Here is a 27,042-nt window from a genome sequence, read left to right as displayed (position 1 = left end):
GACAATAAAACGAAAATTTGTATAAAATTTAAAATTAATCTTTCAACCTCAATAATAATAAAAATAAAATTTGTTTAAAATTGGAAAATTATCTTCCAAATTTTATACAAATAGCAAACTCTAATTGTACAAGAATAGTTTGTAAATTGTGCACTATTCTATCCTTAAGTAATTGTTACAACAACAGCTTCAATAACAATAAAACTTAAATTTGTGTAAAATTTGAAAGTTATCTTTATAATTTTATACAAATCACAAACTCTTTCTGTAAAAGAATAGTTTGTAAAATGGGCATTATTCTATTAATCTAGCAATTGCTGCAACATCAGTTTCAATGGCATTAAAACGTAAATTTTGCACAAATCACAAACTAATATTGTACAAAAATCTTTTGAAAAATCTTTTTTATTCTATCTCTAGTAATTACTACAACATCAGCTTCAATAACACTTAAATTTAGATTTCAGTAATATTTGTAAGTTCTCTTTCAAATTTTAAACAAATCTCAAACTCTTATCATACAAGAATTGTTTGTAAATTGTGCTCTGTTCTGAACTTAAAAACTTAAATTCATGTAATATTTGAAGGTTATCTTCCAAATTTTATACAAATCACAAACTCTTATTATTCAAGAATAGTTCATAATTTGTGTAATATTCTGTTCTCTAGCAATTCTTTCAAGATCAGCCTCAATAACAAGAAATCTTAAATATATGTAATATATGTAAGTTATCTTCCAAATTTTATACAAATCACAAATTCTTATTATACAAGAATTTTTTGTAAATTGTATATTATTTTATCTTCTAACAATTGGTGCAACATCAGCCATAATTAAAATAAAAAGTTAAATTCGTTTAAAATTTTCAAGTGATTTTCCAAATTTTATACAAATCACAACACACCAAGAATAGTTCGTAAATTTTGCACTATTCTGTGCTCTAGCAATTGCTGCAACAGCAGCCTCAATTACAATCAAGCGTAAGTTCATAAAAATATATCTTTAACTGGGAATATCTATATCAAAAGCAGCATATTGTTTTGATCGGCCTTGATATGAAATATTAAGTAGCTTTTTTCATTTCAATTATTAACTTTTTCTACGGACATGTCCTTAGAAACGTTCGGTTCTAATCTGGCGAATACGTGAGGTGAGGTAATCTATATCTATGAAATACGACTTTAATTAGAGAAATAAATAAATGGAGAAAGCTGCAAGTAGAAATTTTGGTTATCTTCAGTTCTTTCCGACCCCTACCCCCTATCATCTAATGACCAGAACTAGCTGAATGACTGAAGCAGTTCTTAGTATGAAGCTATCTCTTTCTTCTAGGGCTGACATAATTGGATTGGACCCGGAATTATACCCTACTAGCCATTAATCTCAGCATTCTAAGGGATTGTCCCGGAAAAAAAAAATCAGGGGTAAAGAGAGTAAAAAAAAGAGAGTAAAATAGGGAGAAAAAGAGAGGGTTATTCCGACGTTGTTGAGAAAGAAAAGCTTTGATAAAGGGGAAAAGGCAGCTGTAAAAATGAGCTTCAGTACCATGGCGTGCCAAACAGATTAAAAAAGTTTTCCTTTCTCTTTGTAACTTTGAAGGATTTAATTATGGGAGAATATTTCAGTTTGGGAAAGAATGGATAACGGCAGTTAAACGCTTCTCTTTCTATTTCGACCTCTATTTCTTTTTTGCATATTTTTTTTTTTAAATTATAACGTCATTTTTTGTACTTTGTTTTAAATCAGGTGAAATTTTTTAGTTTTTGTCCAGGGTTTTTTGATTTCTTTTAAATGATTGACGAATTAAGTCAGATCTTTAATACTGAATGATATTTAAGGGATCTCAAAGTAAATTGTTTTTATTTATTGAATGCTTTTAAATCATTACGCTTTTTTTTTTAAATTAAAAGAGTGATTTTTTTTTTCTAAATATCTACTCTAGAAATTTACATGCTTTAAGACATTTTTTTTAAGTATTTTGCACGAATTGATATTGATCACAAAAACAAACTAAATATTATTGCTTCCCACATAAAATTATTTGATTTTTTTGTAAGTCATAGAAATCTTTGCATATATTTAATGCGAAATTGACGACATTTAAACGTTTTCTTTTTTATTTCGACTTCTATTTTTTTCTTTTTTTTTGTTTGTTTGTTTTGTTTAGTTTTTGTCTAGGCTTTTTTTGATTTCTATTAAATAATTAAGGAATTAAGTCAGATCTTTAACACTGAATGATCAAGTTATGCTTGAAATTTTTTTTTTTTAAGTATTATGTACAAATTGCCATTCTTGCTCAAAAATTATTAAATGATCTCTAAATCATAAAATTTATGAAAAAATAAATTATGATTAAAATAAATGATTTCTTTTAAATGATAGAGGAATCGAGTCAGATCTTTAATACTAAATTATACTTTAGGTATCTCAATTTTAAAGCTATAAAGATAAGTAGATTGTTTTTATTTATTGAACCCTACATTACGCTTTTTGAATCCTAATAAAGATTTTTTTTAAGTTTCAATTCTAGAAATTTATATGCTTTAAAATTTTATTTTTCTTAAGGTATTTTACACTAATCGACATTCCCGTTAAAAATTATTAAATGATCTCTAAGTCATATCTTTGCATAAATTTAATGCAAAATTACTTGAATAAAATTAAGTTCTATTGATTGAATTTAAAATTAAAATTATAATTATATATTATCTAAAAATTCTTGTAATATAATTACTTATCATTACTTTAATACTTACTTTAACTGCGAACAAATATATTTTTTTTAATGGCTGTTATTCCTAAAAATAAGCATAATATTTGTAAAAAAAATCAATTTTCATCATAGGTGACATTACAAGAATTGATGACTTTTTATTATTATTACCGAATTGCAAACAAACGCTTTTTTATAATGGCCGTTATTTCTGCAAATAAGCAAAATATTTCTAAAGAAAGCAATTTTTAACTGAGGGCTTTTTCCCAGAATTGCATTGAAGACTTTTTGTTCCATTTTATTTTCTATTGAATTGCAAACAAAAAAAAAATTCGTACCTATATATTTATATAAATTTTTCTCGACATTCGGAAATATGAACCGAAGTCCCAAAAAAGTTTGATTCACTGCATGCTGTATAGGCTTGCTAGAAAGAAAGCTTTACCGACTTCAACCTTGTAGTTCGCGCAGTTGATTGCTGTCATAAAGGTTGAAAAGTTTTTCCCGATTCAATTAGGTTGTGTCGAGGGAATACCAATTGGATCTCCCTTGTGTCTCCGCCCCATTCCTTCTCTCCCCCCTACTACCCAAAAGCACACGTGAGTAAAATTCTTAACATTGTTTGCGGTTGCCTTTCGTTAGAAGTAGATTCTCAGTAATGTTATTTATATTTATGAGAGTCAGTCGAAATGCACATAATGTTCTTCAAACACCTGAGTTTTCACTCAGTTGGGAAGCGATCTTTCTTCTAATTTCCGTAGTTGATATTAAGACGCTCGAACAAAATCTAATCAGCTGAGGTATTGGAAATTGAACTGAGAAAAGAAAAAACCAATTTATCCTTTGCTTCCGAACGCTCCTCAGTGAGATGAAACGTGGATTTATAGATAACGTAGCGCCATCTATCGCCCTATTAGAAAATTACTATTATGATGTTCTTAGAGTTGATGTAAACTTGAAAATTATTTTAAATTTATTATGATTTTGATTTTTTTTTTTTTTAATATATTGTTTTTGCTGCTCTTAAGATACCTTATTTTTGTTTAGATAATAGGAGTGGCACTTGCGCTTTGCAAATTCTACGACATTATGTTTTGTTTTAGTGTTACAACTATCGACCTATCACGTTGATGTTTTTTGAATATGCGTAAATTTGAAAAATAATTTTAAAGCAGTATAAATTTTAAATTTTCGTGTAATGCCTCGTTTTTTTGTGCTTAGATATTTTGTTTTTGTTTAGGTAATAATAAAGGATCTAGGATCTAAGGATACTTATTTAAAGTTACAACTGTCGACATGTTAGAAAACTATTATGCTGATGTTATTTGAGTTTGCGTAAAATTGAAAATTAATTTTAATTCAATACAAATTTGGAATTTATTTCTTAAATTTCTCATTTTTCCTTCTCTTAAATATCTCGTTTATGTTTAGATCATATTAAAATCACTATATGCCCCAAATTTTCCAAAATTATATTTTGTTTCAAAATTACAACTCTTACTTTTAATATCCTGTGTCGATTTTTTGTTTACAAAAATGCTATTTCCTTAAAGGGCAAATTATCAATCTTTTGAAGTTAGCTAAAGTTTTTAAATGCTATCTATCACATTATAACTGCTTGTTATTGCAACATAGTTAGATATAGTAAAACTGTCCAAATTTGATAAAACTTTGTATATTTAAATAACCTCGTTTATGTAGTGAAATAAATAAATGGAAAAAAAACTATGATTGCTATTTGTATTTTAAATAATAATATTAATTTTTCTCTCGTCCGTATATTTTGATTTTGTTCGAATTAAATTTTCTTAACGGGCATAATATTAAAAGTTCTGTTTTATTAAACAGAAAAATAATATTATAAAAAATAACTTAAAGCTAACTTAAACTTTCTTAATGTAAATATTTTCTGCTCTGCTATTGTTTTATATATGTTCTCTTATAAAGAGAAATATTTATTTTAAATTCCGAAAAAGAATCACAACAAAAGAACTAACTTTTAAACAATACTCAAGGAAGATTAACATTACAGTCGTCTGCTTTTCGAGGAAAAGGAATAATTAAATTCATTTAATTAAAAGTTCGTTTTTCACTGAGAAGTCAAGAACCGATGAAAAACTTCATCCAATCAGTAAATTGACGAGATTTGTCCTGACGATATTAAGTGTTTTTTAATTCATTTAAAATTCAATAAATTAAAATCAAATTGTAGATTTATAGAAATGTAATATGCATCTTACTTAGTTATTATTAGCTTGAGTTATTGAAATATGATTAAAGAATAAAAATACCACACAATTTAAAAATCATGCATGGGTGTTAAATGTACCACCAAGTTTTTTGCATTTAAATTCATAAGTAAAATATCGACTCAAAATAATAAATTTTCCCTAGAAATCGGTATAGTTTAATATTTTATAATAAATAATTTATTTATTCGATTATTTAGTTATTTTTTGTTAAACTGCATTGGTCATCTTTGAAACGGTAAATGTGTGAATTGCGCCACCAATTTTTTGTATTCGAGCAAACTATCGATCCAAAATTCTAAATCTTCTTCAAAAATCTTTTTTTTTTCTTTTTTTTTTCCTGAGTAACTGTTGACTGTCATTGAAGTTGAAAGGAAAAATAAGTCAATTTCTTTACTTTTTTCTTATTCAAGCTAAGTTACAATTTCAGCTCATCAGAAAAATCCAGAAGAAACTTTTCTCGAGTTTTATGAAGTTTCTTTTTTTCTTTTAGAAGATAAATCTTTAATTTGTTGGGGGGAAGAGATTTTCAATCCTATTTAGTTTTGAGCTACTTAAATATTCAATTTGGGGTATTTAAGTGGATATTGGATCTTCCAGATTCCTCTCGAGTTCTACTTAAAATTTCGTTTTTGCATTCGAGTTTCTTAAAATTCTTCTTTGAAACGCAAAAGCTGATGCTTCTATTTTAATTCCCCTTTGGAATATTTGGTTTTGAAATATATAAGGTTTGGTTAACATGTCAGCATTTAAATTTTATTAAATAATTTTAGAATTGAATTTTTTGCATTATAGTTTCTCAACTGTGTTATAAGAGACCGTCGTGATTAGAATAATAATATATGTACTTCGTTTAAGTTAATATTTGATTATCCTAGATTCTATTAAAGTTTTTCTCTAACTCTAGTGTACTTTTATTAAAATGTTGGTGCATTATAATGAGAAGTAAGGGTTATTCTAGCCAGTTGTTTTATATAGCAATGTAACCTTGAACTCTATGCGAAAGTTTTCTAAAATTTAAAACTCTTCGTTCGAAAATATAAAATAAACTTGCTTTCAATTTTTTAAAAATTTGTTTATATTTTCATTTCACTGACAGGAAATAATTTTAGAATGGAATTCTTTTGTATTATATAATCCATGAACTGTGTTATAAGAGATTTTGTGATTGGAATAATGCTGTATACATTACATTTACGTTAATGTTTGATTACTCTAATTTCAATTATGGTTCTAACTCTAGTGTATTTTTATTAAAAAGTTAGTGCATTATAATGAGGAGTAAAGCTTATTCAAGCTTCTTTTTAAATATTGCAGTGTCACCTTGAACTCTATACTAAAGTTATATAAACTTTAAAACTCTTTGTTCTACAAAATTTATAACTTTTGATAAATTTATTGAAAATTTATTTATATATATATTTTTTTTTAATTTCGTTTCACTGAAAGGAATATTAAAATGTCAACAGAAGACATAGGCGTCTAATTTTTTTAAAGTCGTAAATTACAAAATTATTCGAAAATATTAAGGAAAACTAATAATTGAGACTAATACTGAAAACTAATAATTTAGGAAAGAATTGCTAGATAAAAATATTTAAAATCGATTTATAATAAGGATCATAGGTTAAGCTCTGAAGTTTTTTTTTTTTTTTTTCTTAATCAACTAGGCCTTTTTTAATCAACTTTTTTTTTTCTTAATCAACTTAATCAACATCATAGAGACTGTCTGTGTCATGTTTGGCTTGTTCATTTTTTTTAAAGAGTTAAATCTATATTTTACATTCCTTTCTAAGAAAAGTATCGCCTGTATAGTAAGATTATATCACCTGTATAGTAAGATAGTATCACCTGTATAGTAAGATAGTATCACCTGTATAGTAAGATTTTACGTAGAATCTTATAGTGCGTCTAATAGTTTGGCCATGGACGGCATAATGCTTTTATGAAAAATTGAAAGTTTATTTCACAAGCTTTTTAAAATTTGACATTGATAGTTATTGTATTAATCCACAGATATATAATGACGTAAATAAAAGGTGAATTTCATTTAATAATTTGTAGCTTCCAATTCCATTTACTCTTTTGATGCCAAACGATAATTCGCCTTATCTATAATAATATTTCTACTGTCCACTTTCTGAAGGAAGAAGTCTAAGTGTTAATAATGTGCCGTCCATTGACAGAATGTCTAGGATGTGAAGGCGAACTTACTGTCGGACAAAATAAAAGCATTTCCGTCTCTAGCTGCTCCTAATCCCTGAACCGACACAGCTAATCCTTTTCTAGCTTCTCACGATCATCTTTCGCTATTCTCCTTCTTCTTTTCTCACCCTTCGTCTAAGTATTCTTACGCCTCCCGTCCAATATATTCACCCCCTGTAGGCCTCTTTGCTTCTTTTTTGCTTACTGTTTCTTCTTTCAGCCTTACACTGTCGCGTAGTAAAAGAGTTCTGGGAGCTGCAGAGTTGACAGGCTTCTACAAATCGGATTGAAGATGGGCCGAGTTTTCCTCTCTACCCGCTGAAATTTTTTCTTCATAGAGAAAAAAAAGCTCTAGAACTATGTAATTTTATTCATTTATTAAATTATTTTCTTCTCTGAACTTGCAACTTTGTTTTTTCGTGGAATCTGTCCCCTTTTTTTAAGTTAATATTTTATAGACATTTTCTCTCTGGGAGGAAAAAATGGTCTAGATTTGATGTTGACATTTGTTGGCATGTTGCCTGGTGTGTCATTGAAAGTTATGACTCAATTTATTCTTTCACTTCATTTGATTTAAAGTGGTTTAGAAAATTCGGGATTTAATACATGTTGATAATATTCAGATAAGTTTAAGATTAATCTTATAATTAGCTGAAATGGCCAAATAAGATATGAAAAACAAATACGATTCATGCTCAAGGCAATATTAGGTACCGAATTTAATGTCATTTGCGCAGCCAGTACTAGGCTTTATTTTTATTTGTAGTCAGAACTTAATACTGTGTCCATGTCCACTAATGTAATTTCGACAATATTTTATCGTAATGTAGCTCCTTTTTCAAACTTTCATGTACAAAATTATAGAGAACGACAGTATTTGTCATAATCAAGGATTCGTTAAATTAAACATTTTTTTAGCCCTAGGTAAAGTAACATTCGCCTAATAGACTACCAATTTATGCCAGTTTTGCGAAGTCAGACTGATAGCATAGCAAATGCATACTATATTTTATCCTTTTTCAAAATTTCTTATGCAATATCAGGGAGAACTACAGTATCTGTCACAACTGAGGATTCACTATATTAAACAGTCATCTAACCCTAGATAACGTAACATTCGTCTAATGGACTACCTATTTACGCCAGTTTTGCGAAGTCGGACTACTACCATAACACCTTAAAGTCTTCTTAAAAGCGTTAAAATTTTATTACTTATCTACATTATAGTAAAAATTTAAGAGTGTTTCCCTTGCGTTTGCGAATTTACTTGATATATTTCGTACTCTACGAGTAGAATGATTAGGCATAGAATAAGTAAGGACGCTTATGAGTCAAATGATAGGACGCAGAATAACACTGATATAAATTTACTTTTCTAGGGTTAAAAAATAAAGCATGACAAAGTCGGTCGTAACTGTCTGTCTTGTTTTTATATGCCAAGCTTATTTCGAACATCCACTTGGCGAGAAAAAGCCAACCGGTACAATTCATTAATGTTCATGGTCCAAGAAGATGGGATCTATTCATACCCTCCCGAATAGTGATTGTTCAACGAGATTCTGCTCTTGATACCCTTAAGGCTAGCTTCCGGTAAGCGATCGTGAGCACTTCGTGGAAATTTATGGAACAAATAAAGTTTGAAGGGCCATTCTGTAGGCTTGTGTCCGTCATCAGTTCGAGCGGAAAACTGGCCTTCCTCCTAATTCAGGCGTCGGTTAATCGGACTTCAATTTAGGGTGACTGATGAGAAGAGTATTACTTCTCTAGGGAGGGCTGAACCCCTACCATTCACCCTTAACACCCCCCTCCACAAATCTAACCTGGCTTCTCGCATAAATGCGCAATCTATGCAGCCTTCGCTTCCACGGACGGTTTGTCACTGCATACAAACTGGCTACTCGACGAGTTCTTGACATTCGTCTTGTCAATGAACGTTCAAGAGCAGCTGCTGCAACTGGCATTGATGGCGTATTGCATTGGTGAATTCGACACGCGAGGATGACTCGAGCCAAAGACTATTTTCCTTATTTATTTGGCGACTATTTACTTAAGGATAGTGTGTGAGGACGTTTATTAACAATATGGCTAATTTCATCAAAATAACATTTGAAATTTATTGATTCTTCCTGCGTAATTTTGTCTGTAAAATGATCCAAACCTTAATCTAAAGTTATATCATTCCTAGTAGATTTTCATGTAAAACTTTATTTTTCTTTATCATAGTTTATAGTTGCAATAGAGGAACGTAATTTAGTCTATTTTAAAATTTTATTCACTTGCAAACTCAAATATTCAATTTTTAAATAACTACGGATTTTATTTCCGACTTAATTACACAGGGTGTACCGTAATGAGCACTTTTAATACTCATTTTTACAATCATTTTTAAATAAATTGAGTCAATATTATGCGCATTGAGGGCTTGAAATTTATATTTATATGTGAAAAAAGCGCAAAAATATTTTTAAACTCTGGCCAATTACTCTAGAGGTTAATATTAGCAAAGGAAGTATTAAAACATCTTAAATCATTTTATTTAAAGATGGAGCTTAAAAGCGGTTCATAGCGAAAAACAAACATATCTCAGTCTTAACTGACAGAATTCTCAAAATGCTTAATTAATTTTTTTTTTAAATTCTAAATGCATTTAGAAGTAATGAGTATTCAAAATTTAAGAAGCTTTGTAGGACCTGAAAAAATTTCAGTTTAGATTGAAAGGAAATGAGAGAAAGCTCTACAAAGCATTTTACGAGTCATGTACATGTAACAAAACAGTGTTATTTTAAGAATCGGCATGTTTTATGCTTAGATTTGTCCGTAATGTGTTCTTTAACGCATTATTATTTGCTGGCTATTGTTGAATTAGTGACAAGTGCTTTTGAGTACAGCACTCGCCACTGGTTATACTTAAATTTTAAAAAACATACATATGAATTAATTTTTAATAAAAAATTTTTTTTATTGTTTTCAGGCTGTTGTTGAATCAGTGACAAGTGCTTTTGAGTACAGCGATCTTCAGATAGATGAAGGCAAGTCTGTAAGTCCGGACATGCTCTTCGACAAGAACAAAGAATTCTTATATGTTATGACAGAAAGAAGAGTAAGTTGAAAACATACCCTGTTTTTTTAAGTGAATAATTAAAATATCTTAACAGCTTATTAGTTAATATTGCAGTTTATTTCCTGTTGTACAAACCAATTTTATAGCTGTTGGAACATGAAGGAAAAGTTCCTTGCCATTCTTTTCGGATGATGGGAAGATTGAATAGATTCGTCATCATCTTCCCTTTCTATGTTTATTATGGAAACAGCACGTTATTTCTTTCCTATTCCATTGCTGCAAGATTTTTTTTTTTTTTTTTAGTTAGTCTCTCTAAACAAGTACGACGCATCACAAGCACACTATCAATTAAAATTACAAATATGAGGTATAATAAAATTTTTAAAATGAAGACATTCTGAATCATCTTAACTTTTATTTTATCCAAGTATTATTCTATCCTCTAAATTTAAAATTTTCTGAAAGCACTATCTATGATATATAAACAACACCACTATATAAAGCATGAGTCGATGGCTCAATCTTAGATGCACCAAAATTACCACACTGCTACAATATATCATATCTTATATTATACAATTTTATCAAAAACTGGAAAAATAGTTGTTGTGAAAATCATGCAAAATACAATGTGAAACAATAGGGAACTGGAGCTCTTAAATTTTTAATGCTCCAGGACTCCAGCAATTTCAGTGTATTTTACAGACATTCACGAGGTCTGTTGCATTGTAACACTATTGCCGTTAGTCAACTTGCTGTAGTAGGATTATTCTCGTCATTGAAATGCATTTAAAATCATTTAGGTTCAAATTTGAAGGAGGATTTATTAGATTCAAATCTTTTCTCAAGAATGAACAAATAACTCAACTGTGAATTAAATTTAATCTTTATTTTCTGTGCGAACTGAGGATAATTTATTATTTTCTCAATGTTCTTTTTTATACCAGAAATTTCAAACTGAAATTTGAAACTCAAAAGCACGCATAAATATATAGTAAAATACTCGAATCCGCAGCCTTAGCGGAGCTGAAGCGTTTGCTTCTTATTTGGAGCGAAGCTGGAGAATCGAAAATTTTTCGTCTCCGGATTCCAGCAAGGCAGTTTTAAATTCTTCCACATATATTTATCTATGTATATATTCCTCTTTGCCATTTTTAGATTCAAATCTTGGAACCTCTGAGATTAAAATCTAAAAATGTAACTTCCTAGAAACTCTTAATTTAGTATTCTCTTCGGCGTTTGCCATTTACAAGTACATTTTTTCAAGCTCCTTCATTCCGAAATAAATTGAATTAAAAACAAATTCTAGAAAGTCAGTCACCGAAACAGTGAAACATATATTTCTCCCGACCTTGCATTTTTGTTTTCAAGTATCCTTTTAAAGTTTCTTACGCTTATTTACTTTATTTTTCTTACTTCTACCGAAAGGTTTTAACCTAACTAATTGATGGCGCAGCGAAACCGCTTCGCTCAGCAAGAAGCCAGCTTGTACCCACTGAGCCAATGGTAATTACTTTCGATTTCAAACCTTCGAAAAATAAGATTAGAAGAAGATGGAAAAACTCTTCGACTCGGTACCCTTTGGAAAGATGCGTTAGCTTTTTTTTTCTTCTTTTTTTTAAGAGTTGCAGTCTCAGTTAAGGCTAGACGATCTGCTTCCTGAATTTTTCTTGGGCCCAAAAAGATGTTTACGTTGGTCGTTAGCGTGCACAAACAGGATTACTCCGCGGCTAGCTGTAATCTCTTTAGGTATCGCGATGATTATGCGAAAAAAGGTCTCACCGTCTAGATGTACAAAAAGAAACGTTGGAGAATCGCAGACGGGGCAAGAGGAGATATGAAAACATCGCAAAAATCGATCGCTACTATCGTTTTTTATTTCCCTTTTTGAAGGGATTCTACTTCCCTCTCTATCCCCTACACACAAAAACTTCAAGGAATAGACGTTGCCAACATGACTAAAAAAGCAAAAATTGCATTTCTAACGCCATCCTCCTTGCTTTTGGAATTCCATACATTTGGAATATGTATTAGGTTTTTGTTGCTATCGAAAATAGCCGAAGTCAAGGAGTTCCCCTTCCTTTCATTTTTTAAGATTTTTCTAGTTTACCCATGCCTCAAAGTTTTATGGGACAGACACCTAAAAAACATTAAAATTACAAATATCCAACAAATTTTTTTAAACAACTGCTTTCAACTTTTGTATGCATTTGAAATAATTTGTATACGTTCTCCTCATTTAATTTTGAAGTTGTTCAATTGATATTTTTCTTATTTGTTCGTATTTAAATATTTCTGAGCATCTCAAATGATTTCATAACCTCTACATGTCTTTTAATTCTTTCTTTTACATATTTTCCCAATAAAAAAATCTAAAAATTAAGGGCATTATTGGCCTTTGTATATTAATTTTTTAAATGAACGTGGAATTTAATGTTTAGGCTTCAAAATTTTACGACTAACGTTATGATTGGAAGCAAAACATACCGTTTAACATACAAAATAGTTGTTTATAAGTCTCATAAGTTATATAACTGTTGTTAACATTCATTTTGTTAGCTTTTGCTAATTTTTTAATGTATTATGTTGAAGAAAGCGATAAATATTAACAACAAAAACCATAACACAGTGCAAAGTTGCTGCATTGATAATTAGGTGTCAAAATTGAACCAATTCTCCGTTCAAATTCATACCGTGAAATAAAGTAAAGCATTCCCGCAACAGCCCTTTGTGGACATTGAGTTCCTGGAGGTTAAGGCTCCACAATTTCACGACCAACTGCATGATTTTGGCATCGAGTTGAAGCTGGATCTAAGTAAAGGAAAAGCCATATTTTGGTCAAACTTTGCACTCTTTTAAGGTTGCAGCAAATTTAGACGATATAACGATTCAAAACGTTCCAAACTTTCTAACAATGTCATGTATGTAACAATGTCAGTTGGGACTCCGGTGTCTCTTTTATACACATTTTTATTGACGCTCTAATTACAAGCAAAAACATTTTTTTTTCTGATACAAAACACTCTAAAAGTTACTAAAAAAATCTGTTAAATTATCGGAATAATATTTATCGGATTATAAAATATTAAATCCCCAAAAAATTAATATGAATTTTTTTTTCTTTCATATTCAAGAATTTATTGTAACTTAAAGAAATTTAAATGATGAATAATTGTTTCTCTTAGATCTAAAGTAATAGTTGTGCAAATTTGAAAAATTGTTGTTTTGTTATGAGCCGTGTTGGAAGATTTTACCAGTAACGCAGAAAAAGACACCTTGGGTTTTTCTAACTTGCTGTTTCATACTGCATTCCATAACATAAAATTATTAAAATTCTAAATATAACATTTTTCACTTATTTTGACCTAAATTAATACAAAATAATAAATAAAATAAGAAAAATATGTTTAATAAAATTTCTGCTTCAAAGGGTTAAGATATGTACTATAAAACAAAGTTCACACAATTATACGGTTTTAATCCCATTCAAAAGCACTTTTTTAAAAACAGTAATAGTACCTGACTGTAATAATTTAGTACAAAAAAATGGTTCAACTTATCACCATTGATCGTAACAAATTTTAAGACTATCATGGTTCAACAAACACCAAAATTTCTATAAGTTTTGGCCAATTAAAACTAAGACAACGTTTTTGCGAATTAGGCTGTTTTAACTACAATCTCTTTAAAAACCACTTATCCGAAAATATTATCAGTCCCTGACTATTGTTTAAAAAAATATTTTTAAAAACGTGAGTTTAAAGTACAAAAAAGAAGAAAAATGTTGCGTGTTGATCTGAAGTACTCCCATTCTATATTCTCAGTGCTATCGTCAAAATTCACCGAGACTAGGTAGTAAAAAAGTAATAAAAAATGGCGGAAAATTCTCTCGTAATTTCTTTTTACAAATGCAGTAACCACATGATTTCAAAACTTTTTTTTCTACCTCGACCAATTAACTTGCACACGCGAATGCATTAGCATATTCATCGCATTCCGACCTTTTCACTAGCCAATTTTTATTTATTCGCGGTATTTACTTTTTCATTCTCCAAACGCCTGCAGGAGAGAAAAAATTCTCTCAGAAATGAGAAAATTGGGTTTTTCTAACTTGTATTTACCTTAAGTATACATTATTTTTAAAATTTTTTTTTTACCTAGCATGAAATCTATTTAACTCTTTGCAAAATGTAAAATTGTATTTTCTTAATTGCTAGTTTTTCAGTTAAATTTTTATTGCTATAACATTTTAAAATTGTTAATTAGTTTTAAAAAAACTTAAACTTTCGTTTTTAAATAGCTTTTAAGGAAATTGCTAGACTACCCATATAAATTCTTTTGAAATGTTTTATACATTTCGTGTTTTTGTATAATTTTTAACCAAGTTTTTTGAGCTGTTGTTTATAAAATTTGCTCGGAAATAAAAAGCAAATGTATGCAAGAATTAATGCGGTTATTTGTTGGAAAATAACTATTTTTACGTTATTGAATGAATAATGCGTATAAAAATAAGCTTAAGTAGTTAATTCTGAAGACGCACTGTTATGTTAGAAAAAGCTTCACGAGATATAATACTCTCAATATAGCACTCAATATATATATATATATATATATATATATATATATATATATATATATATATATATATATATATATATATATATATATATATATATATATATATATATATATATATATATATATATATATATATATATATATATATATATATATATATAAAAGAATCAACAATGATTTAAACCTATTGTTAGATTTTAAATAATTTTACTTTATTTAATGAAGAATACGTGAAAAATGAGCCTAAGTAGTTAATGCTACAAACGCACTGTTCAGAATGAAAAAGCGTCATGGAATACTCTGAATATAATAGTGCCGTATGAACGAATCAACAATGATTTTACCCATTGTTTATTATTAAATACTAACAAGTTATTTTTTTTTTAGAAATAGTAGAGAGAAAGTTTGATTTTTAGTGTAATTTTTTCGGAATTGGTAAGTTTTTAGCTTATTTAGGGAAAACAAAGGAGAAATTAAATAGGAGCGAGTATAAAAAATGGAATTCTGTTAAAGAATGGTATGAAAAGAAGTTAAAAACTCTCAAATAGAAACTTTTTCGAGTAGGCTAACATTTGTGATACCATTAAAAATATTTTAAATTTATAACACCTTCAAATAATTTTCCCGTAAAAAATAATTCAAATTGTGATCTGAATATTTAAATATTTTTGATAACTTGAGCATTATTTTTATTTTATATTTTATATACTTTCGCTTTAAATCATTTCTTTTATTTTATTTTTTTTAACCCAAGAAAAAATCGTAATTCATTTCAAAGAATTCTTACATTAAAATAATGATTAAAATTGCAATGTTTTTTGCCAAGTTTTGATAAGATTAATAAACTTCATAAAGCTTGTGTTTTTTTAAACCACAATTTTTTATGAATTTGTATACCCTGCCACTTTACCCGCTTATAACTATATATTAAAAATATTAATTTCAAGCAACAGTATATTCCACTCCATTTTTCAAAAGACGAAATATGTTTCCAAAGTATATCCTCCCATTAAAATTTAATTTAAAACCAAAGAAAACATGAAAGCGTGGGATTTTTCATTAATAAAAATATGTATAGTAAGTGTTTCATATAAGAAAGAAGTAACTTCGAAAACTAGTTCGCTAACTATGATAAATTTAATTTGCGGTATAAAAAATAATAAGTTCTGCATTCTCCTTTATGAATAAATCTTATTTTTTAAGAATCTTGGAGAAGTTTCTAGTTGTATTACTACGTGTATAAAATAATGATGACGAAAAAATTCCTTCCTCAAATGGTAAAGCTTGATTATGCCAAGGAAGAGAGCTCTTTCTGAAAAATTAAATTAACGGCTCCTTCAAACTTCAATTGGATAGGGAAGCAGCTAATTGCTGTGGAGAGCGCTAAGTCGGTCTTAATAACCGACTAGGCTAATAACAGGCTTTTTATTACTATGCAAGGCATCGTCCAGTGTAAAATGAACGCGTTTCGAGCTTACTACTAGTTGTTGTGAAAATTATTGTAATTGACGCTCCGCCTACTGCCTTTGTTGTTTCGTGGTTACAGTTAACTGAAAGAATCTTTTGTCTGGTCTGGACCTTTCAATTTAGTGTCGTTTCTCCAAATTGGACCTGAATGTATTATTTCTTCTAATGTTATCTTTGGCCAGAAGCTGTACTTAAATACCCTTTAAGACCCATCGGATTTATATAGTTAATTACTGTATACTTATCGTGGCTAATTGTCTTTCCTTTTAAATCTTTTCAATTGATTCAAGAATTGTGAGTAAGGTAATAAAAGTGTATTATTCTCTAAATGTGTGAGTATCAATCAGTAGAGTTTTATTAATTCGTGTCGAATTAATACTTGGATCGATAGTATAATGTTGCGTTATTGCTTGGTTATTTTAAGGGAACTGAAGTTTAATATGCCGTTATAAAAGCCCTTAAAAAGCAAGCAATCTTAACAAAATATCTTAATATCTTAGCAAGCTAATCTTAAGCAAAATGATTATTATCATTTTTTTTTTAAAAGTTAGATAATGATTTATGGACGTGTATTAGTTTGTCTTAAATAATAGGGCATCAATAACGCCTATACGTTATTGTTTCAAATTCGTTGCATTTCTTCTAACTTGATAAAACTTAAAAGAAGGTTGCATTTTACGTGTAAACCATAAGTTACTGTTGCTCTTTTGTGTTTTCTGATACCTTATGATGTGTAAAATTTTGTGCTAAATAGATGTTCCAAAATTTGAAGTTTTGAAAAGTTAAATCGTATTTTCGTGATGATCTCTATGTACAGTGTGCAAAAGAATAAAATGAATAAGCAAATAAAATTAAATTTAAAAAAATAAAGAAACAGTACACTCTGAATAACTTTTGACTCCATCCTCGCGTTCTAGGACTCAATCGCAATTGGTCGAGGGATGGACCTTAAATGTTCCAATAAATTAATTCATGCGATACTTTAAGTTAAGAAATTAGACACAAAATATACTTTCTCTAAATAAACATACCTTTTCTTCTACAGATTCGAATTTCTGACCCCCAAATCTCAAGAATTGTTCGAGCGAATTGAAAAATTTTCTCACACAATTCTAAAATTCGTTTGTCCAATGATAAATCCTTATAAAAATTAACTTTTAGTAAATATTTATAACTTTTTATTATTTTATTTAATACTAGCGGAAAAACTTTGAATTGAAAGGTATACAATTGAAATAATAATAATAATAATGTCCTTCTGAATTTCCTCCTAAATAAGCTATTTTTACAGCAAAAAGGTCGGATTAAATAAGTTTATTTTTAGTTACAAGAGGAGGGATAAACCTAAAGTTTTCAAACCATACTAACTCAATATTTGAAGAAAAAATCCTACATGAGTAATTGAAATTTTCTTTATTTGTTTGAAATATTGGGATAAGGGTGTTATTTAGAAGCGTCTAAATATTTAAAGAGACATAAACCCACCACCCTGTTAATTGTGAATTTTCACTCTGATTTTGCTCAATTTAGCTAATAGAAGTTTAAACTTTAGTTCATCTTTAATCCAATGTTATCTAAATTATATTAAATTTGCATAATTTAGTGCATCCCCTATCATTTCACACTCTCACTCCAACTATACATCGAAAATAATAAAGGTATAAATACCAAAACTCAAAAGGTAAAGAAAAATCTTGAATTCCTAACGCGTTGGGACATGTACCTGCAGGTGTTTGCGAGAATGCGGCGAAGCGAGTATTTCAAAGACCGCACCGTTAGATGGCAAATTCTCTGAAAATAAGCTGTCAGGAACGGTCGCTATATTTTCCAGTTCTTTGTTTTGAAAAATACTTTTTTTTTTATCCTTCGTGGAACATCCATTCCAATTTTTTTCCTCCCATCCCTGCTAAATTTCCTATTACCTATCTCTCCATTGTCTCTCTTTGGTTCTTATCATCTGCATACGATGGTTTTTGAAGGAAGTCCTCCTGTTGGATAAATGTTGAAAAGGCATGGCCTCTATCTCAATATATATATAAATATACATATATATTTTTTTCATTTTCTTTCTCTATTTCTTGATCCTTCTTTTTTCCCTCCATACTTCTTCTGTTGCAGCATCTGCGAAGAATGGCGAGGGAGTATGCGTTACTAAAAAGAAATGCTGCACAAAGTAATACTTCAAGCGTGAGGGAGTTTTTTTTTTCTCCACTGCGCATTATTTGTATCCATTGTAAGCTTGATTTTTCCTTCTTAATTTTGTGAGTACGCTTTTCATTTTATGCCTGGTGAACTTCGAGTTAAGAACTGGAATGAACCAGCGCGTTTTTCTTGAAAATAAAAAAAAGTCCCCCCCCCCCGGAAGAAAAAAAAATCATAATTGAAAATTCATATTTCTTCCCCGTCTTTGCTGCTTAAATCTGGAATTTCGTTAAACCTATAAAAAATGAATAAATAAATTACCTCATTACTACTCACTTAAATATTTTTTTTTATTTGATTTTTAAAATTCAATAATGTGTACTAATTGGATTTAATAAAAAATACAATTTCATTCCGTAGATCAAAACATGGCAAACCTTACGCTTTATTTATGTTCTGATTTAAATTTTCTCAAATTTATTTGCGGCTTATGATCTTTCAGAATTTATAAATTACAGAAAACTTATGAATGGTAAAATTACGCGTAAATTTAAACACAAATCTCGATAATAAAACCTCATAGAATAATTAACCTGTTCACACTTCGCCTCGTAAACCCAATATAAGCGCAGTGATACACCGTAAATTTTCTATATTTCTTCCAGTTTTAGGAAGCTTGTTATTGTTGACATTCATTCACCCATCCATATGAGGCAAATGCTTACATTGAAAATGAAGCAGTTTAGAGGCTCCTCACTATTTTATCTGTATGTTAAGGAGCTGTTGTTTGTATTTCAATATATAGTCTTCATTAGAATTTATATCACTATTTTGTTCGATCTAATTGATCTTTTTTCAAATCAAAATGTAAAATAACATTCACTCACACTTATGCTTAAATAATACTTAAATTGTCATATGAAAAGAATTTTCCTAGCGCCATCTATAGACAGGTTTGGTCACCGTTGCGCAAGCCTTAAACTGAACAGAAATAGACAGATGAGATCGTATTGTAAAACTGAAATATTAGCAATCCAAAATAATTTGAAGCTGAGTTAGTAATTTTTTTTTCGAAGTCGTTTTAAATAAAGCTTTAATTCTGAGAAAGAATTGTAAAACGTGACATTTAAGTAGAAATTTCGTCTGCTTACACAAATTTATTCTATCAAGTCTTTCAATTGGACGATTTTCATTTAAAAAGATGTTTCTTTATGTTTTAAAATTAATTTGTTCACATTTATTTAATTGCCATTTAACATATCCTTTCACTGAGATTTTCCTTTGTAAAATATTGATTTGGGATATCAATAAAAAAATTCCTGGAGTCCCATAAAACGTTGAATATGAAATATTGTTTTAGAATTGTAAGTTTTCTCGATCTTGAGTTTAACATTCTTTTGCAATGTTTATAGATTCTCTCTGCATTTTCAATCCTCAAATTCGAACCAATTAAGGAAATCTACACATTTTTAGGGACAATGAAAAAACAACTTAAATAGTAGTTTTTAATAATTATTTAATGTAATAATCATCGGAATTGCTTAAATTACTTTGTATAAAAGTTTACAGAATATTTTTTCAATCTATTTATTCTTGTATCAATAGTGAAAAAATTTATACCTAAAAAAAATAACTTTTAAAATTTAATTTTATTTTAAAAAAATCATAACTAAAGCTGTGCTTAACTACTTTAGAAAAAGTTGATAGTTGTTAACTTTTTAGACTAAGTTAAATTTTGCTACCTATTTTGATTTAAAATTACATAAAATTAGTTTTGAAAATAGAGATCTAACATTACAAGATCATATGTGAGTAATCTAGTGGAAGATCTTATTAGTCCCATTTATGTTCTTCATGTTAACTTATGCTCTGTATTTTTTACTAACAATGAAATATTTCTATTATCGAAGTTAGTGTCAAATATTGATAGACAATTTATGATAGGCAGTAAACATAATGTAGCATTTAGAGTGTTGGTTCTATCTCTTATACTATTGTAGCTTATAGGCCATTAAAGTAGTAATATATCATCTATTATTTATGTATGTATTAATGAAGCACGTTCTGTGCAACATTTTCTTATGCAACTTTGAAAACATTTTTCTCAAAAGCACAGTTTGTAAAGTATCACTCATAGTTTCTTAAGTTTTGCTGAACGAATTATATTCTTCTTTAGTGTAAATATGTTGCTAATTACGCTATACCATGAATAGAAATAATAAAATTTACTTTCAAATTTTTGTGATCATATCCAAGCATTTTTTTTTAAAAATAACTTATTAAATTTTAATTTTTTTCTCTTTTTAAATTAAAAAATTGTAAAAAAAATTTTTTTATTAATAAATTTGGTTATTAAAAAGAATTGTAATGTACTCTGAAATATTCTTAATTAAATGTACATATTTTCAAAATAATTTTTTTATTCAATATTTGTCCATAAAAGGAGACTTCAAAATAGATTGGATTTTGTTTTCTTTAGATAAATACAGGCTCCAAGCATTATCATGAGTATTTAATTTTGAAGTTGGAGCAGTGTGGCTGCATCCTGCTCTTAGAGATTTAAAATTTATTTGGGTATATTAACTTCAGTACAGCATAAATGTTTATAACTAAAATTATTTTTCTTTTCAAAATACTGTATGCATTTATTTTAACCCTCATCTAGAACTATGGTTAAATGTTTATTTTGTTGTTAATGATACATCAATTATTTAGGTAACTATGGTTAAAGTGCAAGAATGTTTAGTTTATAAAACATGCAGTGAATGCCTAGAAGCCCAAGATCCTTATTGTGGTTGGTGTTCTTTGGAAAACAAGTAAGAAATATTTTTTTCTTAGCATTTTTGAAAAAAAGCAACATATATTCAAATACAAAAATCATTTTAGTCTGATATCTAATTTTTTATTTTTTTTATTTTTACATTTTAAAATCTTTTCTATTTTTCTTATTATAAAAAACATCCTGTATAGTTAACAATACTCCAAAAAGAACTTTTAATACAAATTGGGAAAAAAAATTATTTTTTTTTTGTTCCAATTACTTTTTAAATCCTAAAATAAAATATAATACTGCTTCAGAACTGTGAAGCTGTTTTATTTATGCAAGAAATTCTTATTATCTACTTTTTTTCAACTTAAGTGTCTCACTGTGTATGCTATTCAGTAGAAAAAGAGCTGTTGTTAATATTGGATTACTCTTTAAATTCTAAAATGAAATACAATTGCTTCAGAACTGTGAGGTTGTTTTAGTTTTACAAGAAACTGTTATCAACTTTTTTTACATAAGTTTCTCACTGTGTATGAAAAAGAACTGTTGGTATTGCAATCAATGATCTACTAAAATTTTGATATTTTCTAAAACCATTCAGTGTTGGACCACTGCTTCAAATTGAAAAAAACCCTGAACGTGAATTGCTTTATTCACTTTATTACTTTTTTTTCCACCAAAAAATGGGCTTGTGGTAAAATACATTACCAATTTTTATAAATTTTTTTTATTAATTCTGGTAATGTCAGAGCCATTGAAAAAATCCAAGCATTTGTTTTCTTTCTTTTAATACTATTAAACTCTTTTTTTTTTGTTAATTTATTTCATTTTATTTTCATTTTGTCATTTATTTCCCAACGTCATTTCTTTTAATATTATAAGCATTAATATTTTGTAAAAAAATTTGCTGAGCTAAATGTTTCTTAATACTTAATAAATTCATTTTTATGACATTTATACTATTGATAGATAACTAAGATTATGTTCTTTATGTATGTGTTGATGTAAAGTCTTTCAAAGATTTTGACCAAACAATAAACAATTTTCAAAGATAAACAATTTGCATAAGACCAGATAATCATATAGTGAAACTTTTAAATTATGACAAAATTAAACGAATTCTATTTTCTTAATTGTTATTTAATTAACACCTACACATAGAGAGCTAGAACTTTAGGTTGTAAATAAGAGTTGTGACGCACAAATGAGAAAACAGCACAAGTGCTTCATGATAGAATTCGAGAAAAGTTACTTGACAATTATTTTCTTGCTGATACAATCAATGCCAAAATAGAATTTCATATAACTGATAAAAGAAATTGATTTTTGAAAATAAATATTTTTTTACAATATGTTGCTTATTACGCAAAAATGCTAAATATATAAAAATCTCAATTTTGCTGCTTTCAGTGTTTCCTCTCTTGCACAGCCGTTAACATCTATTGAAGCCTATATGCATAAAATAAAAAAAAATTTCAAATGTTTTTTGGTAAAATGTAGATTTAGTTTTTTTTTAAAAAACTTTTTTATTATAAATGTATTCTAACAATTAAGCTACAAGCAAATGATAAACGTTATGTAAGTCTTAATTTCTTGTTATTTAAGTTGTTTTTGTATTTTAGGTGTAGTTTAAGAAGTGATTGTGCTGAAGCTGCCCAAGATCCTTTATATTGGTTATCTTATAAAAGTGGAAAGTGCACAACCATTACAAGTGTTCACCCACCTCAGATACAGAGAACAACTGCCAGAATTGTAAGTATTAAACATGCATATTATTAGATATGTTTGTTAATTTTATGAAAAATAAAAAAAACATTTTAGAAAACTTGCTAAGAACAATGTTTTCAAATTTATTTTATTTAAGAAAACTCGAATTTCCCTAATGGGTCTTAAAGTCAGTTTTTATTAAGGATTTCTTATCATATAATTAAAATATTTAATGAATTATTTTACTACCTTAAAATAACCTTTGAAGTTAACTTTATGAATTGACATATTAATCTTCGGTGTTAATTGAACTGCTTTTCTATAGAATAATAAATATATACAAGAAGGGAAACTGACCTTATCCCAAATTTAATGCAGGTTTAAAAGGTTAAAAGAAAATTTCAACTACATTTGTAACTAAATTTTTCTAAATACAATAAGCTTAAGTTTAAATACATAAATAAGTTTTGTAAGCTTAAGTTTAGTTATGATTTATTTTAGTTTATTTTTTATGTAAAAACATTTTGCTATTTCACAAACTTCAGTTTAACAACTTTCCTTTAATTTCATTTGCAATTTCACTTATATTAATATTTAAAATTTAATTAAAAAACTTTGAAACTTAAGTAAAATATTTTTCAATATGGTATAGCAAAATGTAGTTTGGTATATTTAAGGAAAATTCATGAGAATTTAAAAACAAATGCTAAAGAATTTTTGTACTGTTTATTAAATAATCTTAGTTATTTTATATACCGGAATATTATATCAGTATTTAATAAAAAGGTTCATTCGTAATTTCTGAAAACAGACACTCAATTTTTAAGACCCATGAACCCAACAGCCACTGCTTTAAACAGTGATGATATTTACACAATATCATCCCACATTCATTCTTGGCATACTTACCCTATTTTTCAACAACTAAAAATGATTAACTCTACTAGAGTTATTGTTTTATCCAATCAAAATTGTTTAAAATTTTTTCAGCTACTTATTTCTCATTGAATAAATAACATTGAGAGAAACAGATTTATATTGCAGTAAAGAAACAATTAAGTTTGGGAAAAACTAGAACTGAGGTGTTAATGAATATTTAACAAAATATTTTTTCACTTTATTATATAACGTATATGTTAATAATTTTTTGTGGTTGTTGAAAATTTTAATACAATTCATATTCAATAAAAAAAAATTTATTTTCTAGCTAAATTTAGTAATTGACAACTTACCAGTCTTGGAAGGGCAGTTTTTCTGTGCTTTCACTGCTCTTGGAAAAACTTTGGTTACAAATGCATCTCGTTCAGCAAATGGCGTCAGCTGTGCTACTCCTCATACAGATTCTCTACCTCCAATACCACCCACTCAACGTAAGTAAAAGAAAAAGGTATTTTTTTCATTCTGTACTCCATCTTATAATGTACTTATGTTCTATATTTTAATTTCTAACTCTATCAATGTTATTCTTTTCAAGTTTATGAACTTAGGAAAAAAGCTTTAAAACCAACATAATAATCAAAAGTAAAATAGTTAGAAATATACAGCAGTTTCAATATTTCTAATAAGCAATTATATTAGTAAAAAAAATAAATAACTGTAAAATTAAATCAAAATGTTTGGACAGAACCACTCATGAAAGAAAAATTAATGTTTTTGGTAGCTTGGTTTTATTGAGTATTTTACATACCTGTATATTTGTTATAAATGAGTAAACAGAGTTCTCTTAAAATTTTATATAGTACTAGTTAAATTGTTGAAATGTTTATTTAAAATAAATCTGTGTTTTTAGATTTTAACTTTTATTTGAAGTTTTTAATTAAATTATATCTTTGTTTTGAAAAATTGAATAATTTTCAATTTCTTTTTTTGTCCTCTTTAAAAATACTTTGTAAAATTAAAATATTTTGCTAATAATTTTGACATTTTCTATACATTTTAAAAAATGGTAACATTTTGTAATTGTAAACTTTTTTTTTTAGCATGATGTTAATAACAACATTCAGTTTGAGTTTTTTAGGGACACGAGATGTTTAACAAGGCTGTTTTAATTTCTTTTTGCACAAAGATAATAACTTATATTTCTTTTTTAAAACAAATTATTTTATACTATTTATAAAAATTAATCAACATTTCAAATTTATTTATTTTTATATTGCTAATTTCAAGTGAAGAACAAATTTTAGATTCAATTTTAGGCATAATTTAAAATTTTCTTCTTTACTTTATGTTAACATCACAAAATTGAAATAGATATTATTTTACAGATCATTTTACTGCAAAGTTATCAGTTCGGATGAAAATTGGACCAGACTTTGTTGCTACAAATTTTACATTTTATGACTGCAGCACTTATACATCGTAAGTGCAACTTGTTAGGTTTTACTTACTTAATTTATGCATTTAACTTATTTTAAAATTCTATTTTATAGCAAATCTTATTGAAATTTGTTTTTAATTAGCACGTAACATTTTGATTTATTTATATATTTTTGTTTTATTTATTTATTTCTGTTTTATTTATATATTTCTGTTTTATTTATATATTTTTGTTTTATTTATATATTTCTGCTTTATTTATATATTTCTGTTTTATTAATCTCATTCTTATTATTAAGTTAACTAAATATCCTAAAGCCACTCTTATATATATTATTTCTATTTCAATGATTAAATATTTTTCTTCACATACTAAATGTTTTATTTCTGCTCAAAAGATATTCAAATCAAATAATGTTTTAAAAGTGTATTAGTTATGCTATTTTAATCTGCATTCAAAATGCTAGATTTTATTCCAGATGCACCCAATGTGTTTCCAGTCCTTTTCCATGTGATTGGTGTGTTGGTGGTCATCGTTGTACTCATGACACGGGAGAAAACTGTCGTAATGATATATTAGTGACTGGAATTTCTGTAAGATTTAACAATTTGTATTCCTTATAATCTTAATAAATTTTATTCATGCATTATTATTAGAAATGAAAGAATTTTTTTGTTTATATTTTTATTTTAATTATGTAATTTACAATTGTGATTTCTATTTTCATTTATTTCTTTTTTAACATTTTCACAGAGTATTGGACCCAGTATTAGATCTGGACCTGGTTTTTGTCCCAGAATTAACACAACTACTGGTGGTTCAATTGAAATTTTAGTACCATCCGGCATAAGCAAGCGGATACAAGTAAAAGTTGATAATATTCAGGTTAGTTTCTTTAAATCAATACTTTTTTTTGTACTGATTATTACATAATACTTGAAAACAATGTTTTGAAATTAAAGAAAAAGTTTTTTTTATATTTTAGTATAAAATAGCTGTTTTGGGATTTATCATTAAAAAAAGAAAAAAAACAACAAAAAAAAACACTTAAACAGATCAAAGCATTATTCTATAATAAACCTATATAATAAAAACATTTTTGGAGCTTTTGGAAATTATTTATTAAAAGTTGAATTTTTATTTGTTTCAATTAGCATAAGAAATCAATAATTTAGGGTAGGTTTTAAATTTTTTCTGCAGATTTTAAATTTTTTTGAAAATTTAATAATTTTTGTTATAAGTAATTATTTTTGTGTTTATGAACTTAACACATATCTCACATTTTATTTTTTAAACAGCCTATTATTGCTTCAACAAGATTTGTATGTCAATTCAACATTGAAGGCAGAGTTAGGCAGGTCCATGCTCAACTTCTAGGTGATACTATATATTGTGAGCCAATGGGAGTAAGTATTAAAATATATGATATGACCATTTGACTTTTTATAGGAAAGATATCCTTTTCCTAACTATATTCTTTATTTAATTTTTTGCTCAGTTTACATATGGAACTCAAGCTCCAAATATTACTACTGCTTTTGCTGTGATATGGGATGGTAGTAAACCCTTAGACAATCCTGAAAATATTCATGGTAATTATATAAATTTTAAATCTATATAAGTTGTGAAATTTTACAAAAAATAATATTTTTTACCTTTTATAAAAAAAATTTAAAACAACCAATTCTTTGCTTTAATATATTATTTTATTTCTTAATATATATTCATTTAAAGTTAATTTAAAACCTAAGAAGAGCCTTAAATTCATTGTTGAAAATATTAGTTAAATAAGATCATATATTTGCTTAGTAATAAAAGCTTTCACCCTAATAATT

General features: G+C 27.6%; 1 protein-coding gene across 8 annotated transcripts in view; it reads left to right on the top strand.

Annotated features, from left to right (window-relative positions):
- The window catches only part of LOC107443783 (plexin-A2), a 285,630-nt gene that overhangs the window by 236,058 nt on the left and 22,530 nt on the right, over positions 1 to 27,042 (top strand). For 5 of the 8 annotated variants that reach the window (XM_016057758.4, XM_016057785.4, XM_016057769.4 and 2 more), the window contains 9 exons: positions 10,140 to 10,268; positions 21,132 to 21,232; positions 22,806 to 22,935; positions 24,098 to 24,260; positions 25,155 to 25,248; positions 25,674 to 25,800; positions 25,961 to 26,092; positions 26,506 to 26,613; positions 26,706 to 26,799. In XM_016057758.4, coding sequence (XP_015913244.1) covers positions 10,140 to 10,268; positions 21,132 to 21,232; positions 22,806 to 22,935; positions 24,098 to 24,260; positions 25,155 to 25,248; positions 25,674 to 25,800; positions 25,961 to 26,092; positions 26,506 to 26,613; positions 26,706 to 26,799 — 1,078 coding nt within the window. The remainder of the gene's footprint in view (positions 1 to 10,139; positions 10,269 to 21,131; positions 21,233 to 22,805; positions 22,936 to 24,097; positions 24,261 to 25,154; positions 25,249 to 25,673; positions 25,801 to 25,960; positions 26,093 to 26,505; positions 26,614 to 26,705; positions 26,800 to 27,042) is intronic. The other 3 variants (XM_016057792.4, XM_071188192.2, XM_071188191.2) reach the window with 1 other exon arrangement.

Source organism: Parasteatoda tepidariorum, chromosome 12 (assembly GCF_982258835.1).
Source record: "Parasteatoda tepidariorum strain Cologne lab strain chromosome 12, Ptep-v5.0, whole genome shotgun sequence".
Taxonomy (NCBI): Eukaryota; Metazoa; Arthropoda; class Arachnida; order Araneae; family Theridiidae; genus Parasteatoda; species Parasteatoda tepidariorum.
This window is presented reverse-complemented; position numbering and strand designations above follow the sequence as displayed.